The sequence below is a fragment of the Tachysurus fulvidraco genome, chromosome 9 (assembly GCF_022655615.1).
Source record: "Tachysurus fulvidraco isolate hzauxx_2018 chromosome 9, HZAU_PFXX_2.0, whole genome shotgun sequence".
In the NCBI taxonomy this organism is placed as follows: domain Eukaryota; kingdom Metazoa; phylum Chordata; class Actinopteri; order Siluriformes; family Bagridae; genus Tachysurus; species Tachysurus fulvidraco.
The window spans coordinates 16,701,258-16,719,023 of NC_062526.1; the positions used below are offsets into that span (position 1 = coordinate 16,701,258).

At 38.1% G+C, this 17,766-nt stretch overlaps 3 protein-coding genes across 5 annotated transcripts; all 3 read right to left on the reverse strand.

Annotated features, from left to right (window-relative positions):
* Window positions 1–27: 27 nt before the first annotated feature.
* On the reverse strand, window positions 28–8,130 carry oclnb (occludin b). Of its 3 annotated transcripts, none has more exons than XM_027141809.2 (9): window positions 8,014–8,130; window positions 7,497–7,559; window positions 6,760–7,417; window positions 6,510–6,671; window positions 5,643–5,761; window positions 3,211–3,315; window positions 1,995–2,166; window positions 1,738–1,779; window positions 28–951 (listed from the first exon to the last, which is right to left on the reverse strand). In XM_027141809.2, exons 2-9 carry the CDS (start codon window positions 7,535–7,537, stop codon window positions 853–855), a joined length of 1,398 nt encoding a protein of 465 aa, XP_026997610.1. In that variant the 5' UTR covers window positions 7,538–7,559; window positions 8,014–8,130; the 3' UTR covers window positions 28–852. The 3 variants fall into 3 exon arrangements, with proteins under 3 accessions (XP_026997610.1, XP_026997600.1, XP_026997619.1); XM_027141799.2 differs by having other exon boundaries at window positions 7,953–8,027; XM_027141818.2 differs by lacking the exon at window positions 8,014–8,130 and adding an exon at window positions 7,880–7,954.
* Window positions 8,131–10,184: 2,054 nt separating this feature from the next.
* marveld2b (MARVEL domain containing 2b) lies at window positions 10,185–14,967 on the reverse strand. Its single transcript, XM_027141373.2, has 7 exons — window positions 14,631–14,967; window positions 13,094–14,308; window positions 12,804–12,836; window positions 12,543–12,715; window positions 11,876–12,047; window positions 11,580–11,630; window positions 10,185–11,196 (listed from the first exon to the last, which is right to left on the reverse strand). The coding sequence occupies exons 2-7, from the start codon at window positions 14,270–14,272 to the stop codon at window positions 11,077–11,079; spliced, it is 1,728 nt and encodes a 575-aa protein (XP_026997174.2). The 5' UTR covers window positions 14,273–14,308; window positions 14,631–14,967; the 3' UTR covers window positions 10,185–11,076.
* Window positions 14,968–15,393: 426 nt separating this feature from the next.
* Window positions 15,394–17,625, reverse strand: ak6 (adenylate kinase 6). The gene is made up of 5 exons (XM_027141386.2): window positions 17,368–17,625; window positions 17,047–17,139; window positions 16,887–16,945; window positions 16,627–16,772; window positions 15,394–15,968 (listed from the first exon to the last, which is right to left on the reverse strand). The coding sequence occupies exons 1-5, from the start codon at window positions 17,402–17,404 to the stop codon at window positions 15,779–15,781; spliced, it is 525 nt and encodes a 174-aa protein (XP_026997187.1). The 5' UTR covers window positions 17,405–17,625; the 3' UTR covers window positions 15,394–15,778.
* Between the last annotated feature and the right edge of the window lie 141 nt (window positions 17,626–17,766).

The window sequence follows — 17,766 nt, forward strand, 5'->3', positions numbered from 1 at the left end:
TGAAACAAAGCACGCGGGTATATTCAGTTCCGGGTTTGTGTCCTGCCTTTAATTAGCTCATGTAAGGTCATTATTGTACACTTCCATATAGAACAAACTCCAAACTTCATAACGTGTGAAAAAAAAACAAGTAAATAATACATTATTTAATAAGTTGCTCAATACAGAAGGTGCATGCAAAAGACGGAGGTGGAATTCAGAACTGATTCCACACAACAAACAAGAAATCAGAAACTTGCGTTAAAAAAAAATAAAAACGTAAAATTACTGTTGCCCACAAATGCTGTAGAAAACGTATGTATGAAATTAGAAGACAGAAAATTTCAATATTCTATAATAATGCAGTATTATAACAAATTATATAACATCATGAAAAAAAGAGACATCATTTACAAAAATAAATTCAAATAAAATACATTAAAAAAAAAAAAAACCTGGGTTTTAAATGTCTAAAGTCTTTCCTTTTCATATATTCGAGTCTGGAACACTTTTGTTGATCCTACAGGCTGATGATTACATTTTAATCAAGGTAAAGTGCTTCCAGGATTGACATTAATTTTTCTGATTCTACAAACAGTTTCTATAGTGCAGCTCTCAGCCTGAGCCCATAATTTATTCATGCTGATGGTACAAACATTCTGATAATTCATCCTGATACTGCATTTTGCTTCGTTTTCACATTTATCCCATCATGGGTTATTATACAGCTGAGAAACTCCAGAATAAAAAAAAACACAGCAGAGCAATGTTATACTACAAAATGTACAATAAAACTGAGGAGAAAAAAAAAAACGGTTATTGTGTTTGTAATGGCTCAAAAGCAACAATATCAACATAAGGTGTCCAAGCTGCTCATGGTCTCCGGTCGTAATCGCTCACCCTCTTCTTAAGAAGTGCCAGTTTGGCTTTCAGCTGTTTGCATCTCTTCTTCTTCATCTGGTATTCTGATGACTGTGAGGGACAGAGCATCACATATCGTGAGAAAACAATAAGAGATGACTGAAGAATTACAAAAAGTTTATGTTTAATAAACTAGACTAATCTACAGCCTGTTTTTATTTTTTATGGCAGTTTGTTTCATGTACCCCGTTTAGTCTGCTGAAAAGTTTTGCTGATGATATCGAATAAGATGAGTCTCAGAGTTAAAAATAAGAAAGAACCTCAGAAGGAAAACCTTCTGAACGAGACCTGCCGATCAAAATATGCACAACAAACTTCACTAGACTCATTCTGTAGGAACAGTTTGATGGAAAACCTGACAGCAAGGTGGAAACTATGCTGAGTAGAAGCTTATATCTTTTCTTAGAGGCTCGACAATTTTATGATTCAGTGAAGCTTTGAATAAGGAGGTGAAAGTAAGTGTGCAGTCTCACAGCCAGCTCCACATCAAGGAGTGTAATTAGAGCTTGTTATTTTCAAGATTAACATGTAGCTAAACTGTCTTGATTCATGTAGATGAACCTGTTAGACAAATATTGATGCTAATTACTGATAGAATTGGGTCCAAATGATGATTTTAGGATCAATAGGATGTTACTGCCACATCTGTTTAGTCCACTCAGCCAACCCCAGTCTTTTTTCAGGTATCTAAACCAACTCATCTCTAAATCTGGCTGCAGTCATGAAAACAGAAGTCTGACGCTCTTCCTTTTATAACATCAAACATAGATGCAGTACATAATTTAAACTAATAAAGTAATGTAAACAGGACAAAGCTACTGAAGGACTGATTCTTACCCTTTTCAAGCTCTTCAGGCGTGTGTATACCTCCATGGCATCCTGATGGAGAACAGATCAAAATTAAGCTGGTTAAAGCATACAGTCATCATATCAATGCATCTTCATGGTGACATTTCAGCCAGTTGAAGAGTTTAAACATATCCTTTAAAATATGACTTACAAGCTAAAGTGTCTTTTGTCTGTCTGGTGAGAACGAAATCAATCACTTTGACACAGAGTTACTTCTGGAGCAGTTTTTTCCAGTTTTCACTCACCAGGAATTGTGGGCTTCCTTCCTGAAGGCTGTCAAGTTCTCTGTCCACGTCAGCCAGCCCCTGGTTGATGTCGTCGAGCTCAGCCTGCAGACGCTTGTACTCCATGAGATTGTGGTCGAACTCGCGCTTATAATCCGCTCGTTCGCTTTCGTTTAAGATCGGAGGGAACTCGCTGTGAGAGAGAGAGAGACATAATGATGTCACGTCACTGACATACAATCAGATTTGAACAGAACTAACCCCAATGACTGATCGATTAGTAAAGCAACACAGAATGTGTAGCTAAACGTCTCCCTAATGTAGTGTTTGTAGTGAACAGAACTCGGTTTACACTGCAAGTCAGAGATGTTGATTTGCTAACTTTTTACTCTGCGCCGCTTCCTGTGCTATCACTTTAGGACACCAGAATAAAAACTTTCATCAGATTCAACAGTTCATATCTATAATGTGATGAGATTCATAACATGGAAAAAATAAAGCTAAATGAATAGATTTTTAAAATAAATATATTTTCTGTATATATTTTAGATTTGTTTTCTGTGTAATAAATCTCACTTTGATCTTACAATACTTTGTTGGAAAGGTTTTAAAAATCGAATTAAAAGGATTAAAATGAATCTGATCAAAAATAGAAATTATGCTAAACAAGCCCGCTAAATTCAATTTCCTCCTCTTTGTAATTAATTAATTGTAATGCTTGATTCTGCTGTAGCTACTATTTTCTTTTTATTGTGTTATTTTTTCTTGCCGATTCCTCTTATTTTTTCACACTGATCAGATTCTTCGCTTCAGAGTTTCCACAGTTTTCTACCCAGTGCATCTAAACTGGGATTAAACTAATCCTTAAGAGTATAATATTAAAATAAATAATTCACTTATAACAATCCATTTTTACCTCTGAATTAAAAATCAGGTAAAAATAAAAATCACACTTAAATAAACACCAAAGCAAAATAATCACCAGCTATTCGATGAAGCATAAATCCGCCCATGTTTATAATATGAATGGCTTTAACAGTTACAGCTGAATTTTTATGTAGCATTTATGCTTTACAGTTTCTCTGGAGCAGGACAAACATGAGGGAGAACAAGTAGACCCACTATGTTAAATATAAACCATAAACAAACAGTTCTTGTAACCGGAACATGAAAAAAAAAAAATCCACTTAATTTTTCCCTCGGTGTAAAGTTTAAAGTGTATTTTAAAGTTGCTTGCCCGTCATAGTCAGAATCATCCAGATCATCTGCCGATTCTGCTCCCGTGTCGTAGTCTCTCGCTCGGCCTTTCAACACGATCGTTGTGCTGGTCGTGTCGGAGTCACTGTTATAACGGAGAATACAGAAATGTTTTTTTTTTTTTTAAAAAAAAGAAAAAAAGAACAAATAGGTACTGAAAACCTCAGATGATGTCAGTGAAATGAAGAGGTTAAAGATTTTCACAATCAACGAATAACACAGGGTTATAAATCACACAAGTGGCCAGGAATTGGGAGAAATTTATATACATGTATATATAAGTTGGCATATTTACAGCTTATTTAAACTGCTAAGAACTCAAATACTTGACATAAAATAATAATTATTACTATTATTATTATTATAGCTGGATGTTGGTCCCATGACCTGGGACAGACAAATCAAGCATGTTATTGTTCAAGTAAACAAACGAGGGAAACCGTCTATTAAATGATCTTAAAGTTTTGTTTCATAAGTAATTGGACATAATTGGATAGAAAGGAAGGAAGAGTTAAGTAAACTGAATGCACCATCTGCATTTCTTTTTCCTTCAGAAAGAGCGATGATTAAAATTTGTGACTTGCGCAGGAATTTTAAATATTTCTCTTGCTAGTTTCCAGTTTGCTGATTCTTTTAAAATGCTATATTAAGGAAATGTTTGGTGAATGTGAAGCCATCGTGCAACATTCTTTCTCTCCTACAGTTACGCAACGTTCTTCCTTCAGTGTCTTATAGAAGATCCTGTTCAGCTTAGTGGCTTTAATTAGCATCTGAATCATAAACCACTGACTTTCTAATGACTACAATCACACTGTCATTCTGAATTCTCATTGGTCGGAAAGTTACAGCACCTGTATTACCTTGTACGGAAGATGTTCCACATAATTTATGACTCATTAGATCAAAGACTAAACAGATTTTTTTAGTAATGCATTTAGTTTTTTGTAAGGAGATGTTTATTTCACATTTATAGAAGGAGTCTGAAGTGTCAGTGATTTACATCATAACAGGAAGCAACTTCCACATTATTAAACAGCTGCTTGTGGGTTACAGCTACAGTGGGAGGAAAACATAAAAACACATATATTAAAAAAAACAACAACAAAAAAAAACAACAACTTTCATTAACCTTTGAAACACTGTTTTTTATTTTCTGTATGGTCACCCAGTTGGCTTCCTGTGCATCAGGATATTCGGGTTTTAAAAAGGAACAAAAGAACGTCTACATTCCACTGCTTACTTCAAGTTTGTTGTGAGCAGGTCTGTGCAGACAGTTACCTCATGATGGTTTCTATTTTTAAGAATAAATGAATCAATGAATAGACTCAGTCTCTTTACACTTTTTCACTGCTTTGGCTTCACAGATTTCAATCTGTCAGTTTGTTCTGAAGGCAAAACCTTGTTTCCTGTTTATTTTTTATTAATTGTGTCTTACTGTCCTAAAATATAAGCATTCTACACTAATGCTTAATAATTTAAACAAAAGGACAGACATGTAACCAAAATATATTATGATTTAATAATGTTTCATTAGAATAAACAAACTATGATAAATCTGTTTCTACGCGTCCACTCTGATGTATTGCCGTATTGTAAAACAATTATTTGCACAGTGAAACAATTAAATATATAATAATTATACATAGATGAGACCCATTGGTTTTTCATTTCAAAATTAAATTGATCAGGCTCCTGTGTTCTCAGAGTGGGCGGGGCATAATCTCTCTCTCCTGTCAATCACAGGGACACTAGCCAATCATGACCATCTGTGAGATCACAGAGGAAGCATGTGTTAGCTGTTTTTAAAGCACACGGGTGTGTATCGGTGATTACCAGGTAGATTACAGGTTATTGCTACATTCTTTAAAACATAACTACAGAGTGACACTAAAGAAGGATGACATGGCTGCTAAAAAAGAAACCAGAAATTATTTTCCCCATTTAAATATATTTAAATTATTTATAAAGTCATTTTTAGAATTTCTTTTTCCACTTTGAAATGAAAAGTGAATGAACACAATGCTCCTTTCCCTCAGTAGGTATATGTTGAATGTTTAAATATTATCCAGGAATGTTTCACCTATTCTAGCTAGTGGGTGGTTATTGGACATAAAATCAGGGAGAAAATGGAGGAAACCTTAAATCTTTTTTTAAAGTATTTCCAGGTCTGTAACTTACATTTACAGCATTTAGCAGACGCCCTTATCCAGAGCGACTTACATGTTATCTCATTTTTATACAACTGAGCAATTGAGGGTTAGGGGCCTCGCTCAGGGGACCAGCAGTGGTTGCTTAGTGGACCTAGGAATCGAACTCACAACCTTCTGATTTGTAGCCCAACACCTTAACCACTACACTAGGACGCTACCACATCCTTCCACCTAAACCAGTCCAATGGCCATGCACACTCACCCAGGCAGATAGAGAGGCTTCTTCATGTCCAGGGGTTGGTCCAGATAATTCCGTGAGATGCCGGTGTGATCGTTGTGGTCGTTCAGGTAAGTCTCAGGACCCCCGGATACGTCAGTCACCTGAGAACAGAGTTATAACAGATTATAATCCTCCACCACCAGAGCACCCATTGACCCGGATTTAGTCTGTTTACTAAACAGGGTCCAGTTAGCAGAAAGAACAAAGGATATTTTAGGGACGATACATCAGATACCATCAAAAAATGCTTAAAGCAAGCTGATTATTTTCAACATCAGCACAATGACTGAATACAAAACACCTATTCCTGTGTTAAGGTATCACGTCACATGTGGCTCTGAAGCACGGTTACATTTTTTTTCCTTTGTTGTCATCAGCACACTCACACTCTCTGTCTCTCTCTCGCTGTATCTCTCTCTCCAGTAAACAATATGAAAGAACCCTGGAAGAACCAGTTCCTCCGGTTACTATCTGCAGATACCAGGACACAAACAGAGGTCGAAACTGCCCCAGCTTTCACTGGCATGAAAATGCTCCCAGGCCAAGGCCTGCCTCTGTCTAATGTAAATATGAGAAAAATTTAAAAGTAGAAGGATTATGGAGGACCTTCATCTATCACTGCAATGGGTTTGCTGTATAACCAGGCTACATTATTTTAACGTGGTTTACTTCAAACAATGCGCTGCTTTCACAGATTGGAAGTTAAGATATAGTAAGCAATTTTAGGGCCTCCGGCAATCTTGAACACACCCAGAAACTTAACCAAAATGCCTTTTCTTTAATCTGATTTGGGTCAGCCATTAAGTGCAAAAAAGTAAACATTCAGCAAACCCATGGTGTTCTACTCACCCATTTTTCGACACCATGAGAAAGGCCATCATTGGAATAGGGTTCCTCCCAGAGCACGCGGTGACTCCCATACCGGTTCATCTGGGAACGGGTTTTAATGGCAAACACCATGAGAATGATGAGCCCTATGCCCACCAGGAATCCCAAAACAATTGCAATGGCCTGCAAGAAGGATGACGCAAATTAAAGAATTTGCCTTTTTTCATGACCTATAGTGTGTATTTTTCCCTTGTGAAAGACAACTGCTCACCTCCTGAGGTTCCACTACACAATAGTGGTACATGTACTGGTTGATAAGTAGGCCTGATGCTTGTGGTTGGTTTTGGTACTGGCCACACAGTTGCCACATCATGTTGTACATCATGGAGCCAGACCCTTGCGCCATGGGGTTGACAGCTACCAGGTACACTATGCTAGCAATGAGCATGAGCAAGGACAGAATCGCACAGATGATAATTGTTGCCAGGTAGAACCTTGGGGATCTGGCTGAGCCCTGCCTTGACACCACAAGGATAAAGATGACAAGCGCTGCAATGAAAGTGATGGCAGAGATGGCAATGATGAAGCCCTTGCCTGTCGTAGGGTCCATGTAGGTCCCGCCATAGCCCCCACCATATGACCCGGCTCCAATGCCGCCACCTCCGTACATGTTTGAGCCATAGCCTCCTCCTCCGTAGTAGCCCATACCGCCCATGCTTCCCATGCCCATGCCCATGCCCATCATACCCATGCCATCCATTTCATAGTCCCATGCCAGTGTGGATGCCACACACGCAAACACTGCCACGCACATGATGATGATAATGATGCTCAGGATCTTGATCACACCGGGTGGTGACGTCCAGCGATAGAAGTGGAGCATTTGTTCATCAGGGTAGTGTGAGAACGTGTGGTGTGACATTCTATGACTAAAGAATTAGAAAATTAATCATTTATATGAACTAAGTCTGCTAACTATATGATTACTGAATCATCAAATCAACTTACGTTCGCTTGCTGTTACTGTTGGTGTGTCTGGGTGAAGGCATGGTGGTGTCTTCTGATGGAAATCTGATAGCAAAAACAAAACAACAGTTTCTCTAACAGGTTTACACACAGATCCCATGAAAGCTACAATTAAGAGCCTTTGTTTTTTACATTCACAACCACAGTTTTGCATAGACCATGATGGTTCCTATCATGTAGGTTGATAATGCTGCTATAATTGTGTTTTAGGGAATAAGCTCAAATTTAAGGCTGGAATTAACGACTAATTAACGTGTTTTGGTGCTCATAAGCAGAGTCTGTAAAGAAAAGACTAGGAAAAAGTATAAAGATCAATCGCGTGCTTTAAAATACTCAGAATAGAGATAAACACGCCAAAGACTCACGTATTTATTTGCAGACGCCACAAATAAACTTTTTTTTCTTCTTTAAGATTTAGAGAACAAACAATGTAATTACCTGATATCAATCCGAAATTCAAGATAAATAACACAAGAACACATAACTAGAGATAACACACCTGTTCACCTGCGCAACAGAAGTCGTATCGCTCTCTCAGGTGCTTATACGCAGCACGTACAGATACCCAGCTCAGGCCACGCCCAGGCCACGCCCTCTACAACACCGGCCACTCCGTTTCTTATAGCCCTGGGGGCGCAAATGTACTAGTGCGCATGCACTAATACTAAACACCACTTAAAATAACACAAATGTACTAGTGGGCATGCACTAATACTAAACACCACTTAAAATAACACAAATGTACTAGTGCGCATGCACTAATACTAAACACCACTTAAAATAACACAAATGTACTAGTGCGCATGCACTAATACTAAACACCACTTAAAATAACACAAATGTACTAGTGCGCATGCACTAATACTAAACACCACTTAAAATAACACAAATGTACTAGTGGGCATGCACTAATAACTAAACACCACTTAAAATAACACAAATGTACTAGTGCGCATGCACAAACCCTAAACACCACTTAAAATAACACAAATGTACTAGTGCGCATGCACAAACCCTAAACACCACTTAAACTAACACACACACACACACACACACACTCATCGAAATATCACACCAAATTATTTTCTCAAATTATGCGATTGTATAAATATATTTAAAACAGGTAAAAACTGTGATATTTCTGATGCATTCTAGTGTGAATAATTACTAAATAAAAAGCACTTTATACATAGAAATATAGAAACAATTTGAATTTCCAATGGTTCAAATCTGAGATGTGTTTGGGCTTCTTCTTTGTTCTCCAATTTTATCCCACTGTCCAAAAACATGTGCATAGCAACCTGTGTGTGTGTGTGTGTGTGTGTGTGTGTGTGTGTGTGTGTGTGTGTGTGTGTGTGTGTGTGTGTGTGTGTGTGTGTGTGTCTGGCATTCCCCCTTCAAGTGTGTATTGTGTGTGCCTGGCATCCCACTTTAAGTGTGTATTGTGTGTGCCTGGCATTCCCTTTTAAGTGTGTATTGTGTGTGCCTGGCATTCCCCTTTAAGTGTGTATTCTTGCCTCACCCGCAGTAATCCAAGAATTGGATATGTTTTCACCCCAATCCTGACCAGAATAAAAAAGAACTGAATGGGTGAATGAATGTGGAAGTGTGATACATACATACATAGATAGATAGATAGATAGATAGATAGATAGATAGATAGATAGATAGATAGATAGATAGATAGATAGATAGATAGATAGATAGATAGGGTTTGTTGCAGGCCTGTTTATTCATTTGCAATTATATTTTCAGACAAGACCACAGTTTCATTTCTGGTCAATACTGAGAATACAAACCAGCTACATTCATTATCAGAAGCAGTGTACGGTGAAAGTCACTCTCTCTCCTTGAAACTAGCCATGGGTAGTAAGGTGAAACTAGAGTCTGCAAACCTGTCAGACCAGTAAACATTTACATCTCACATTCCTTCATTACAACTCTGACAGATCACTACACACCAAACACCGAAAGCATGAGTGTGCTGCTGAAACCTGTGCCCATGTGTTTTAGTGGAAAGTAAAATAGACATGATCAGGGAAGGTTACAGCAGCATGTGATATAAATCCTTTCATACAGAACAGCTCGGTTTAACCTCAGTTTATTTTTTTCTGATTTGACCTGGTGCTTTTTAGACTTTTTGTCATTCTCAGTGTTTCTGCTGCATCCTTATGCCACATTCTACACAAAATGCTCAAAATGAATTAAATATATACACAATGAACTATGGAGCCTTTTAAAGTGATATTTAATTATTTATTGAAAAATCAGTTGCATCTTGCAATAATCCTAAAAATATTGTAAACACACTGTAAAACAGAACATGTGGAAACTTGTTTTAATGTATAAAAAAATTAAATTAAATGGCCCTTTCAAAAACTATATTCCTACTAAAAATTTGGAGTTCAGTTGTTGTGATTATTCTGTTGATAGTAAACAGTAGTTGTGGTGACACTCTGTCATCGTTTTGGTATGTTTTTCCCCCCACATAAATTCCTCCAGGAGACAAGACAGAGAAACCTCTCTTTCTTGCTGTTTATATTTGTTATAAATTCAGATCCTTGTCTAAAATGTGAACATATGAAATATTTTCTTTTGGAATGTAGGAAGTCCAATCACATTAGGAGGTGAAAGAAAAACTAAGACAATAAATAAAAAAAGGACAACACATCAATGCAAGTTCTTTTTTTACTCTGCTGATATAAAAGTGTACAAAAACATTTTTTACTAAACCTCTAATCACTTCAGTGTGAATGTTATAGTAAAAATCACAGATGATGTAGAGAACTGACAAAAAAAAATCCATTTGGCTCATCTAAAATAATCTAGACAGAGTCCATTTCCTACTTCAATAGCATCCAGAGGTGCAGTTACCCTAAAATTGTAACCTGGGCCATCACTTCATTTTAACTGAATTGAAAAATCTTTTGTTCAACACAAATGATTATGAGTTCACATTTTCAAAACTGGTAGCTACCTAAAAGCACAATTTTACACAAATTTCCTAAACAAGAATTTTAATAATTTTTTTAATAAAAGAAGAGAGGTTTTGACACAAAGCCATGCACATCACCATAGACTTTGTTCTACAAAATGTAAAGTGAGTGTAAAAGGTTTTTTTTTTTCATGGCATATGGGAATAACTATCAAATGAAAATAAAGTACAAGTACGTCACATCCGATGATGTGTAAAAGTTTCAAAATATTTCCTGCAAGTTGAGCTAGTTACTGTTGCAGCAAGGTCCACTCCAGGAATCCGGTCAGAACGAGGACACCTGTCTTTCTGGCACCGGTCTTTTTTGGCAAGATGATTTATAATATAAATAACCTTTTTTCCTACAAAAAGCTCTCCATCTGTCTCTTTATAAAACATATTACAGTATTATATTTAACTTCAGTGCTAGTGTTCATTTTACAGGAAAGCGAAGCATCAGATTTAGCCCCAAACATAAACCTGGATCAGGTTGATTAGTGTCACAGTATACTGTATCTCACACACTAACGCTGTCAGCACTTTGGTTTAGTAATGATATCAGACAGCAGAGTGATGATGTCACATGTTTTAACTGTAGCCATCGCTCCAGTCCATCACTTTGTCATATTCCTGGATCTTTTGCTTGATGTGTGAGAGTTTGTTCTTCAGGTACTCGCATCGCTCCTTTTTCTCCAAGAAAGTGGGGTCCTGTACAAATACACATACACAAACAGAGAGTGAGAGGCACACACACATTAAATAAGTAATACATATTTTGAGAATTATTACAAAACAATATTTTGTGGGAAAAGAAATCAAATTTTATTTGTAATTTTTAATTTATGATACCATTTGTGCTGCTGTTTGGAAAATGTTAATATTCACGGTAATCTGACTCAAATTCAGACTGAATATATATGTAAGTGTTAATAATCAGGCAGAGTTCAAAGTGTAAAGCATAACAAAAATAGAAACAGCACAACAGACTAAAGTTTCTCCTCTATAGAGTCACTATAGAGGCACGTCTGGGTCTGAACACACTCCACGCTCAACACTTAAAATGAGGAAGTCTGAAACTGCACTGCACTTACGTTCTTTTTCCTCTGGTACTCCTGCATAATTTGGCTGACCCGCTCATATTCCTGTAAGATTTTTGAAGAAAGGTCACTAAATGAAACCCACACAGTCCTTTAGCACAACCTGACTAGTGCTGCAGCTAAAAAATCTCTCATAGGCATCAAGGAAATGCTTGTTGGTTATGCAAAACAGGGGCCAATGTTCTTAACAGCTCTCCATGACCTGAGTTCAGTTTGTTTGACTTTGAAGTCATGAATAATAATCACTTGTTCATGTTCCATCTTAATATCATTAATTTTAAAGAAATTACCATTTGACTGGATGGCTGAGATGATAGACTCTTAATCAGATTGTCCATTTCTTCAAACTTATTGACCAGCATCTGAACCTCAGCATGGAGCTCCTTATACTCAGCGTACTGATCGTTAAACACAGCCTTGTACTGGTCCCTCTCGTCATTGGTGCGGATAGTGGGGTACTTCCTGCAGGAGAAGACATCAGCGTGTATTGTGAAATGATCTCCAGATTAACACATTTGCATGGAGGAGATATGAGACAAGATCAACACAAGTCTAATAATTAATCAGTGGGGCTGCATCGATAATAAGCCTGAGATTATGTGGTGCAAACTGTCATGTTTTTGAAAATATCAAGAGGAACTACAGCATCTTCCTACAAAGCAAGCGACTTGAAAAAACTTCTTAGACATAAAACTCAGGACAAAGAGCAAATCCCTAGAAGCACAATGTAGCTTCCATTGCTGCAGTGAACACTGGCAAGGTGTAAATATAATTTATAATTATAATCTATAGACAACTCTAGGTGAGTGAAAATAACCGATCTTACCCTGTATGTTGTTCATGACAATCAACTGCTACTGATCATTGATGATAATGAAATGAAAACAAAAAGATCTACTGCACTTCATTTCTAATTAAATCACAAACATCATAAGGATTACAACTGAATGAACTCACGCCACATAATCTGCAATGACCACTGGTTTAGGGATGTGTCCTGATGGTATGTGACCCCTCAGGTACTCTGGCTCCATCATAGTTGGTGGAAAAGTAGCTGCATCATTATTGTCAGGAGAAGCCATTGTTTGATGTCTAAAGACTGGCCCTGATACACTGGACCCAGGTCCAATCTGGGAATAAAGTCAATTAGTGCCATTTGTACCACAGACCAATTGTAAATGTGAATCAAGAAAACATTTAGGTCATGAAAGTATTTACCATCGTCAGCGGTAACGATGCAAGAGTCTTATTCTAAACAGAAGGAGATAAACAAAATATTGATATGTCAGTTGACTTACTAAATTCCTGCATCATCTTGAGAAGGTCATTTGACAAAACTGGGTAAATTTCCCTGGGGTCTATTTGAGATACACCAATCTTACAATTAATATACTGTATGTTGTTTAAAAAAACAAAAAAACATTGATTTTGTGTCAAGAATTACACCCCAGGAGCCCAAACTTGGTTCCAATATATCCTTGCTTTATGGTAAGTTATTTACACCTTACCTCCTGTGCCAGGGCCTCTCTGCGTAGTCTTGCCTGTTCATGCCTCCACAGTTTGAGACACACTCCAGCCCCAACCAGGTATAGCACCATAGTGAGGAACAAGAAAATGATGGCTGCCGTTTGTCCAGCTTCTGTGCGACAAAAGGCAGCGCTTGGACCATTGTTGAAAAACGGGGAGTAGCAGAGGCCGCCCCGTACTGTATCATTTACGTATACTATAGCTGCACACAAATAAAACAGTCCCAGTGCCATGTTTATTACACACTCCGTCACTGGCCACCAACTGGAGTCCAGCAAGATGGTGCGGTAGTACATGGTCATTCCCAGCACAAGCAGGATGACCGTGACAATCCAGGCCAGTCCAGCAACCACCAGAATGAAAGGTGTCTTGGGTCCCTTGTAGTTGGATCCATAGTTGCCATACATCCCTCCAAAGGATCCTCCATAACTGCCTCCAAAGCCAGGCTGCTGATTGTAGCCAAACAGATTATACCACTCGTTATCCTTGTGCACATACGCGCAGACACACGCGAAGACAGCAGCACCTAAGAGAAGCTCAGCACAGCCAAGGATGCGCAACAAGCCTGCCCAGGACTTCATATAGGCATAACGCATGTGATAATCCTCCACCTTCTCGCTGTATGTCATAGCTGTGCGTGCCGAGTGACCTGAAACTGATTCAAGTGCCTCACCAAGCAGTGCTGCCTGCTCTTTACGTGAGGTATAGCTTCCTCCAGAGCCTCCATATGGGTCCGTGTAGGTGCTGGGGGCATTGGGTGAAGGTGGCCGAGAATTTGGAGGTGAGCATGGCACGCCACCTGTAGTGCTGTTCACAATTTCAGATGGAGGTGGTGGAAATGACTGGGTTTTGCTGCTCCGGAAGCTGCCACCCCGGAAAAAGTTCTTCACAGAGTCAGGGATGAAACGCCGCACTGGTTTGATGTCCATGGCTTCGTCAGTTTGGTCCTCTGGGTTATCTGGGTACATGTCTGGACCCACTGGCGGGTCAAATGGAAGAGGAGGAGGCGGTAAGGGGTCAGCACTGATGGCTGGCATCACACCACCAAGGGGGTATGGGTAATCTTGTTCCCTGGACATGGACCCGAATGGCACTTGGTCATAGTGCGGAAATTCTCGGATATGATCAAAACGCGCCGCTGACCCGTACGCTGATGACATGAGTTTTGTTTTGGCTTCCTTTTTTTAAAAGGTTACCTAAAGTTAGGATTAAAAGGGCAAAACCTATTATATAACAGTACATATAAAACCCGAGGTCCACAGAACTGGCTTTCAGCTTAAGTAATGTCGATTAAAAAGTAAACAATAGCTTATATATGTTAAGTAAGTGCGTTTTAGTGAACGCGGATTAACCCACGACCGAAACTACCGGGAAAGCAACAGCGTGACAAAATCCTTTAGAGGAAAAGATTACAGAACAATAATATTTCTCTCTGCATATTATCTCCTCAATGCTTACATTTAAACCGTGAACATTTATCCGTAACCGTGTTTATTAAGACAACAACAAAGCACTTACCTTTACGGCTAAACACACCTGCCTTCTAGCTACCTGTTCATCAGGTGAACTGACGAGTCACGTGACATGACTTTCCGAAACTGATGATGTCATTGTCTCTGTGCAAAACCGCATTAAAAGCAGGACACACACGACGCCATTTCGCGTTAGTTTCTACGTTTGGACACACCATGTCGCTGCGTTCTACTTCCATAACTTCACTAAACAGATTATCAATGTAGTACTGCACCTGCTTTAGCTATTTATTTCGTATAAATGATTAATTGTTGTAGTAAGCGATTTGGGACGCGGTCATATGGAACAATAGAAACATGTTTTCAGGATCAAGCTGTTTGTAGTGGCAGGGAACTTTATGGCAGGGAAACTGTGAAATAAATGTCCTTTGCCCAAATGTGACATTATTGAAAGTAAAAAATATTGTGTCTTATTAGAAATGTTGAGCTTATTATTTTTTGTTTTTAGGTGATTGATTTTCAATGATGGTGGTGTTGATTAATGAGACTGTAATTTGTACTTAATTAAAACATCAAGGTTTGAATATCAGACCACTATCTTTCAAAATGCAAAGGAATATAATAATTAGCTACAACTGAGTGCAAAGGTTTGTTGACATCACTGCTATGGTACTTTTTATAAAAGTGTCAAAAATGCCTTAAAAAATAAGACAAAAATAAAAATAAATATCATACATCAAATAAACATGTTCTAACCTTAAAAGCACACAATCCCATTTGTTGTAATATCAAGGTTTCACACTTCATAGTTTGTTTTCTTGGAACTGATTTATTTTGTAGATAAATTTGTAAAATAGGTTTATTGTATTTCTAGTCACATGGAGCACACTCTAGCACAATATCATCATCTTTAGCATGCATTTCTTCAGGGAAGTCTTGGAATTTCTACAAAGAACTGTACATACGTTTTTTCCCCAAAGACGAACTTATCTAGACTTAATGGAAAAGCTGTTGGCCTTTAAGACGAGGTTCACTTCAATTCATCATTTTTTTTCCTGTTGTACAATGCTTTTAGTTGTTTTTGTTTGCATCAGAGCTCTGAGAAACACACCAATCTTTTGGAATAATTAGTGTATGAATTCGCACACGTCACATCAGTGTATGTATGTATGTTTGATGATTAGTGCTTATGCATCAGTTATTGTCCTTCATCCACTGCTCGATCCACTGTGAGATCTGCTCCAAGTTCCGCTCCAGGTCATCAGGGTCGTTGCTGGGAAGCTGGTGCACAATTTCCTCTTTATACGCCTCCATGGCCTCCTCATAGATGGTCTGGAAGATCTCGCACTGAACATTGTCCTGAAGCTTCTTGCCTGTGTATCCCCTACATGGCATTACGAGAGAGACATGAGCATAACAGCACTTTACATACTTACTTTTACAGCATTTAGCAGACTTACATTGTCTTATTTCAGTTTATACACTTGAGCAATTGAGGGTTAAGGGCCTTGCTCAGGGCCTTCTGATCAGTAGTCAAACACCTTAACCACTGAGCTACCACATCCCACAATTACTTATAATCACTATATGGTATCTGAAATATTAAAAGAAATTCTGATAAACAGCTGAAGCCTAAAAAGTGCCCAGTACATTTACAGCATTTGGCAGACGCCCTTATCCAGAGCGACGTACACCAGTAAGCTACACTAAAGAGGATGTTTCAATATTTTGCACATTATCAGAGACACTCCTTCCTTAGGGGCAGCTTAACAGACAGCAGTGTTGCATTCTCATTTCTGATTTTTCAGATGATAATTATTTTCCAGCAGCTCGCTCTAATATGTTAATTGTTTCTATAGTAACAGCCCAATAATTAGTGTTGTGGTGAAATTTTTTGAAAAGCCTATTTAACATTTATGGAAGGAGTCCTTAGTGTCAGAGGTAAAGCTGTAATATTAAGTTTTCTGGCATAAGAAACCCTTCACTCAGATCCTTCAAAACTCTGTTCGGTGTTGCTGTGGTGGCATTACTGAATCTCTCACCTACTCTCGAGCCGATTATAGAGGTTGGTGTTATCTGTACGAAGGACAAACACAATGTGAAACCAGCGCTCTGGGAAGAAATCACAGCCATGGTAGTCAACAATCATGCCCCCATCCATCATCTGGTCCTCCAGTTCATCCACAACCTAGTGGTAGAAAGGCCAGAGTTAAAGGATACAAAAGGAACCTGAAGCTCTGTGCTTGAATAATAATAGCTGCATCTTATTTCTCTCTCTGGGTGTGTGTGTGTTTGTGCTCACCCTGTCTTCATCCAGAATGGGGCACTGGTATTCCTCATCAAACCCATCAAACAGCTGACCTGAGATTAAAATCCAGCAAAATTATCAACACCATGCAGGGTTTTCTTCTTCATCACCTCAATCGTTTCTATTTGGCCATTAATGTAAAGTTGCATCTCACCTTCCTTTGCCAGTTCTCCAATGTTGATGTACGTCAGCCCGGTCCTCTGAGCCAGTTCCTTTCCAAGTGTCGTCTTCCCTACGCCCGGGGTTCCTGAAAACACGTGTTAGGAATTCCAGCGATATATAAATACTAGGACTCTAAAGCTGGGCATGTTGTTTGTACACAATTTATGTGAGATATAAAGTTATCTGTGTTGTGCTGTTTAGGAAATTATATATTTTTTTAATTAAAAAATACTAAATAGATTATTGTAATAATCTATTGTTATAATGCAAGTACTGTATAATATTTATATGGGTAATTTATCTGAAGCCTGACCTGTGAGGAGGATGTTTGGTCTCTTCATGATCCTCATCGCAGGTTTCTACTTTATTAAACTTAAAGTTCTGTTAAGGTCCAAACTAAACCGTTTTTTAAAGTGCCAAATGGAGACATAAAATGCGTGTGTATAAATAATAATAATATAGCTCAGGTTTTAAAGATAGCACATTACACTGGATCAAAACAGAAACGTGCGCCCCATCATGCTTGTGCTGGCGGATTGATGACGTGATTAACCCGCGACAATTCTAGCTTAGCAAGTGTTATTTATTATTTTATTTGTTATATTTAAATAATGTTATTTTATTATCATTACATATTAGAAAACAAACTATGCGCGTAAAATATAAATAACGGAAGACGTAAAAGAGAAATGTGTATTTTAAAAAAAGTTTT

Excerpts from the sequence above, each read along its gene's own strand:
- marveld2b (XM_027141373.2), bottom strand. The coding sequence starts at position 14,272 with ATGTCATCAGCGTACGGGTCAGCGGCGCGTTTTGATCATATCCGAGAA. Across the intron at positions 12,837-13,093 it reads GAGAGGCCCTGGCACAGGAG|AATAAGACTCTTGCATCGTT; the intron begins GTAAGGTGTAAA and ends CCTTCTGTTTAG. Across the intron at positions 11,631-11,875 it reads CTCAGCCATCCAGTCAAATG|GAATATGAGCGGGTCAGCCA; the intron begins GTAATTTCTTTA and ends AAAATCTTACAG.
- oclnb (XM_027141799.2), bottom strand. The coding sequence starts at position 7,996 with ATGTGTTCTTGTGTTATTTATCTTGAATTTCGGATTGATATCAG. Across the intron at positions 3,316-5,642 it reads AAGCCTCTCTATCTGCCTGG|TGACTCCGACACGACCAGCA; the intron begins GTGAGTGTGCAT and ends CCGTTATAACAG. Across the intron at positions 952-1,737 it reads GCCTGAAGAGCTTGAAAAGG|TCATCAGAATACCAGATGAA; the intron begins GTAAGAATCAGT and ends TGTCCCTCACAG.
- ak6 (XM_027141386.2), bottom strand. The coding sequence starts at position 17,404 with ATGAGGATCATGAAGAGACCAAACATCCTCCTCACAG. Across the intron at positions 16,946-17,046 it reads TGGAGAACTGGCAAAGGAAG|GTCAGCTGTTTGATGGGTTT; the intron begins GTGAGATGCAAC and ends TTTTAATCTCAG. Across the intron at positions 15,969-16,626 it reads TATAATCGGCTCGAGAGTAG|GGGATACACAGGCAAGAAGC; the intron begins GTGAGAGATTCA and ends AATGCCATGTAG.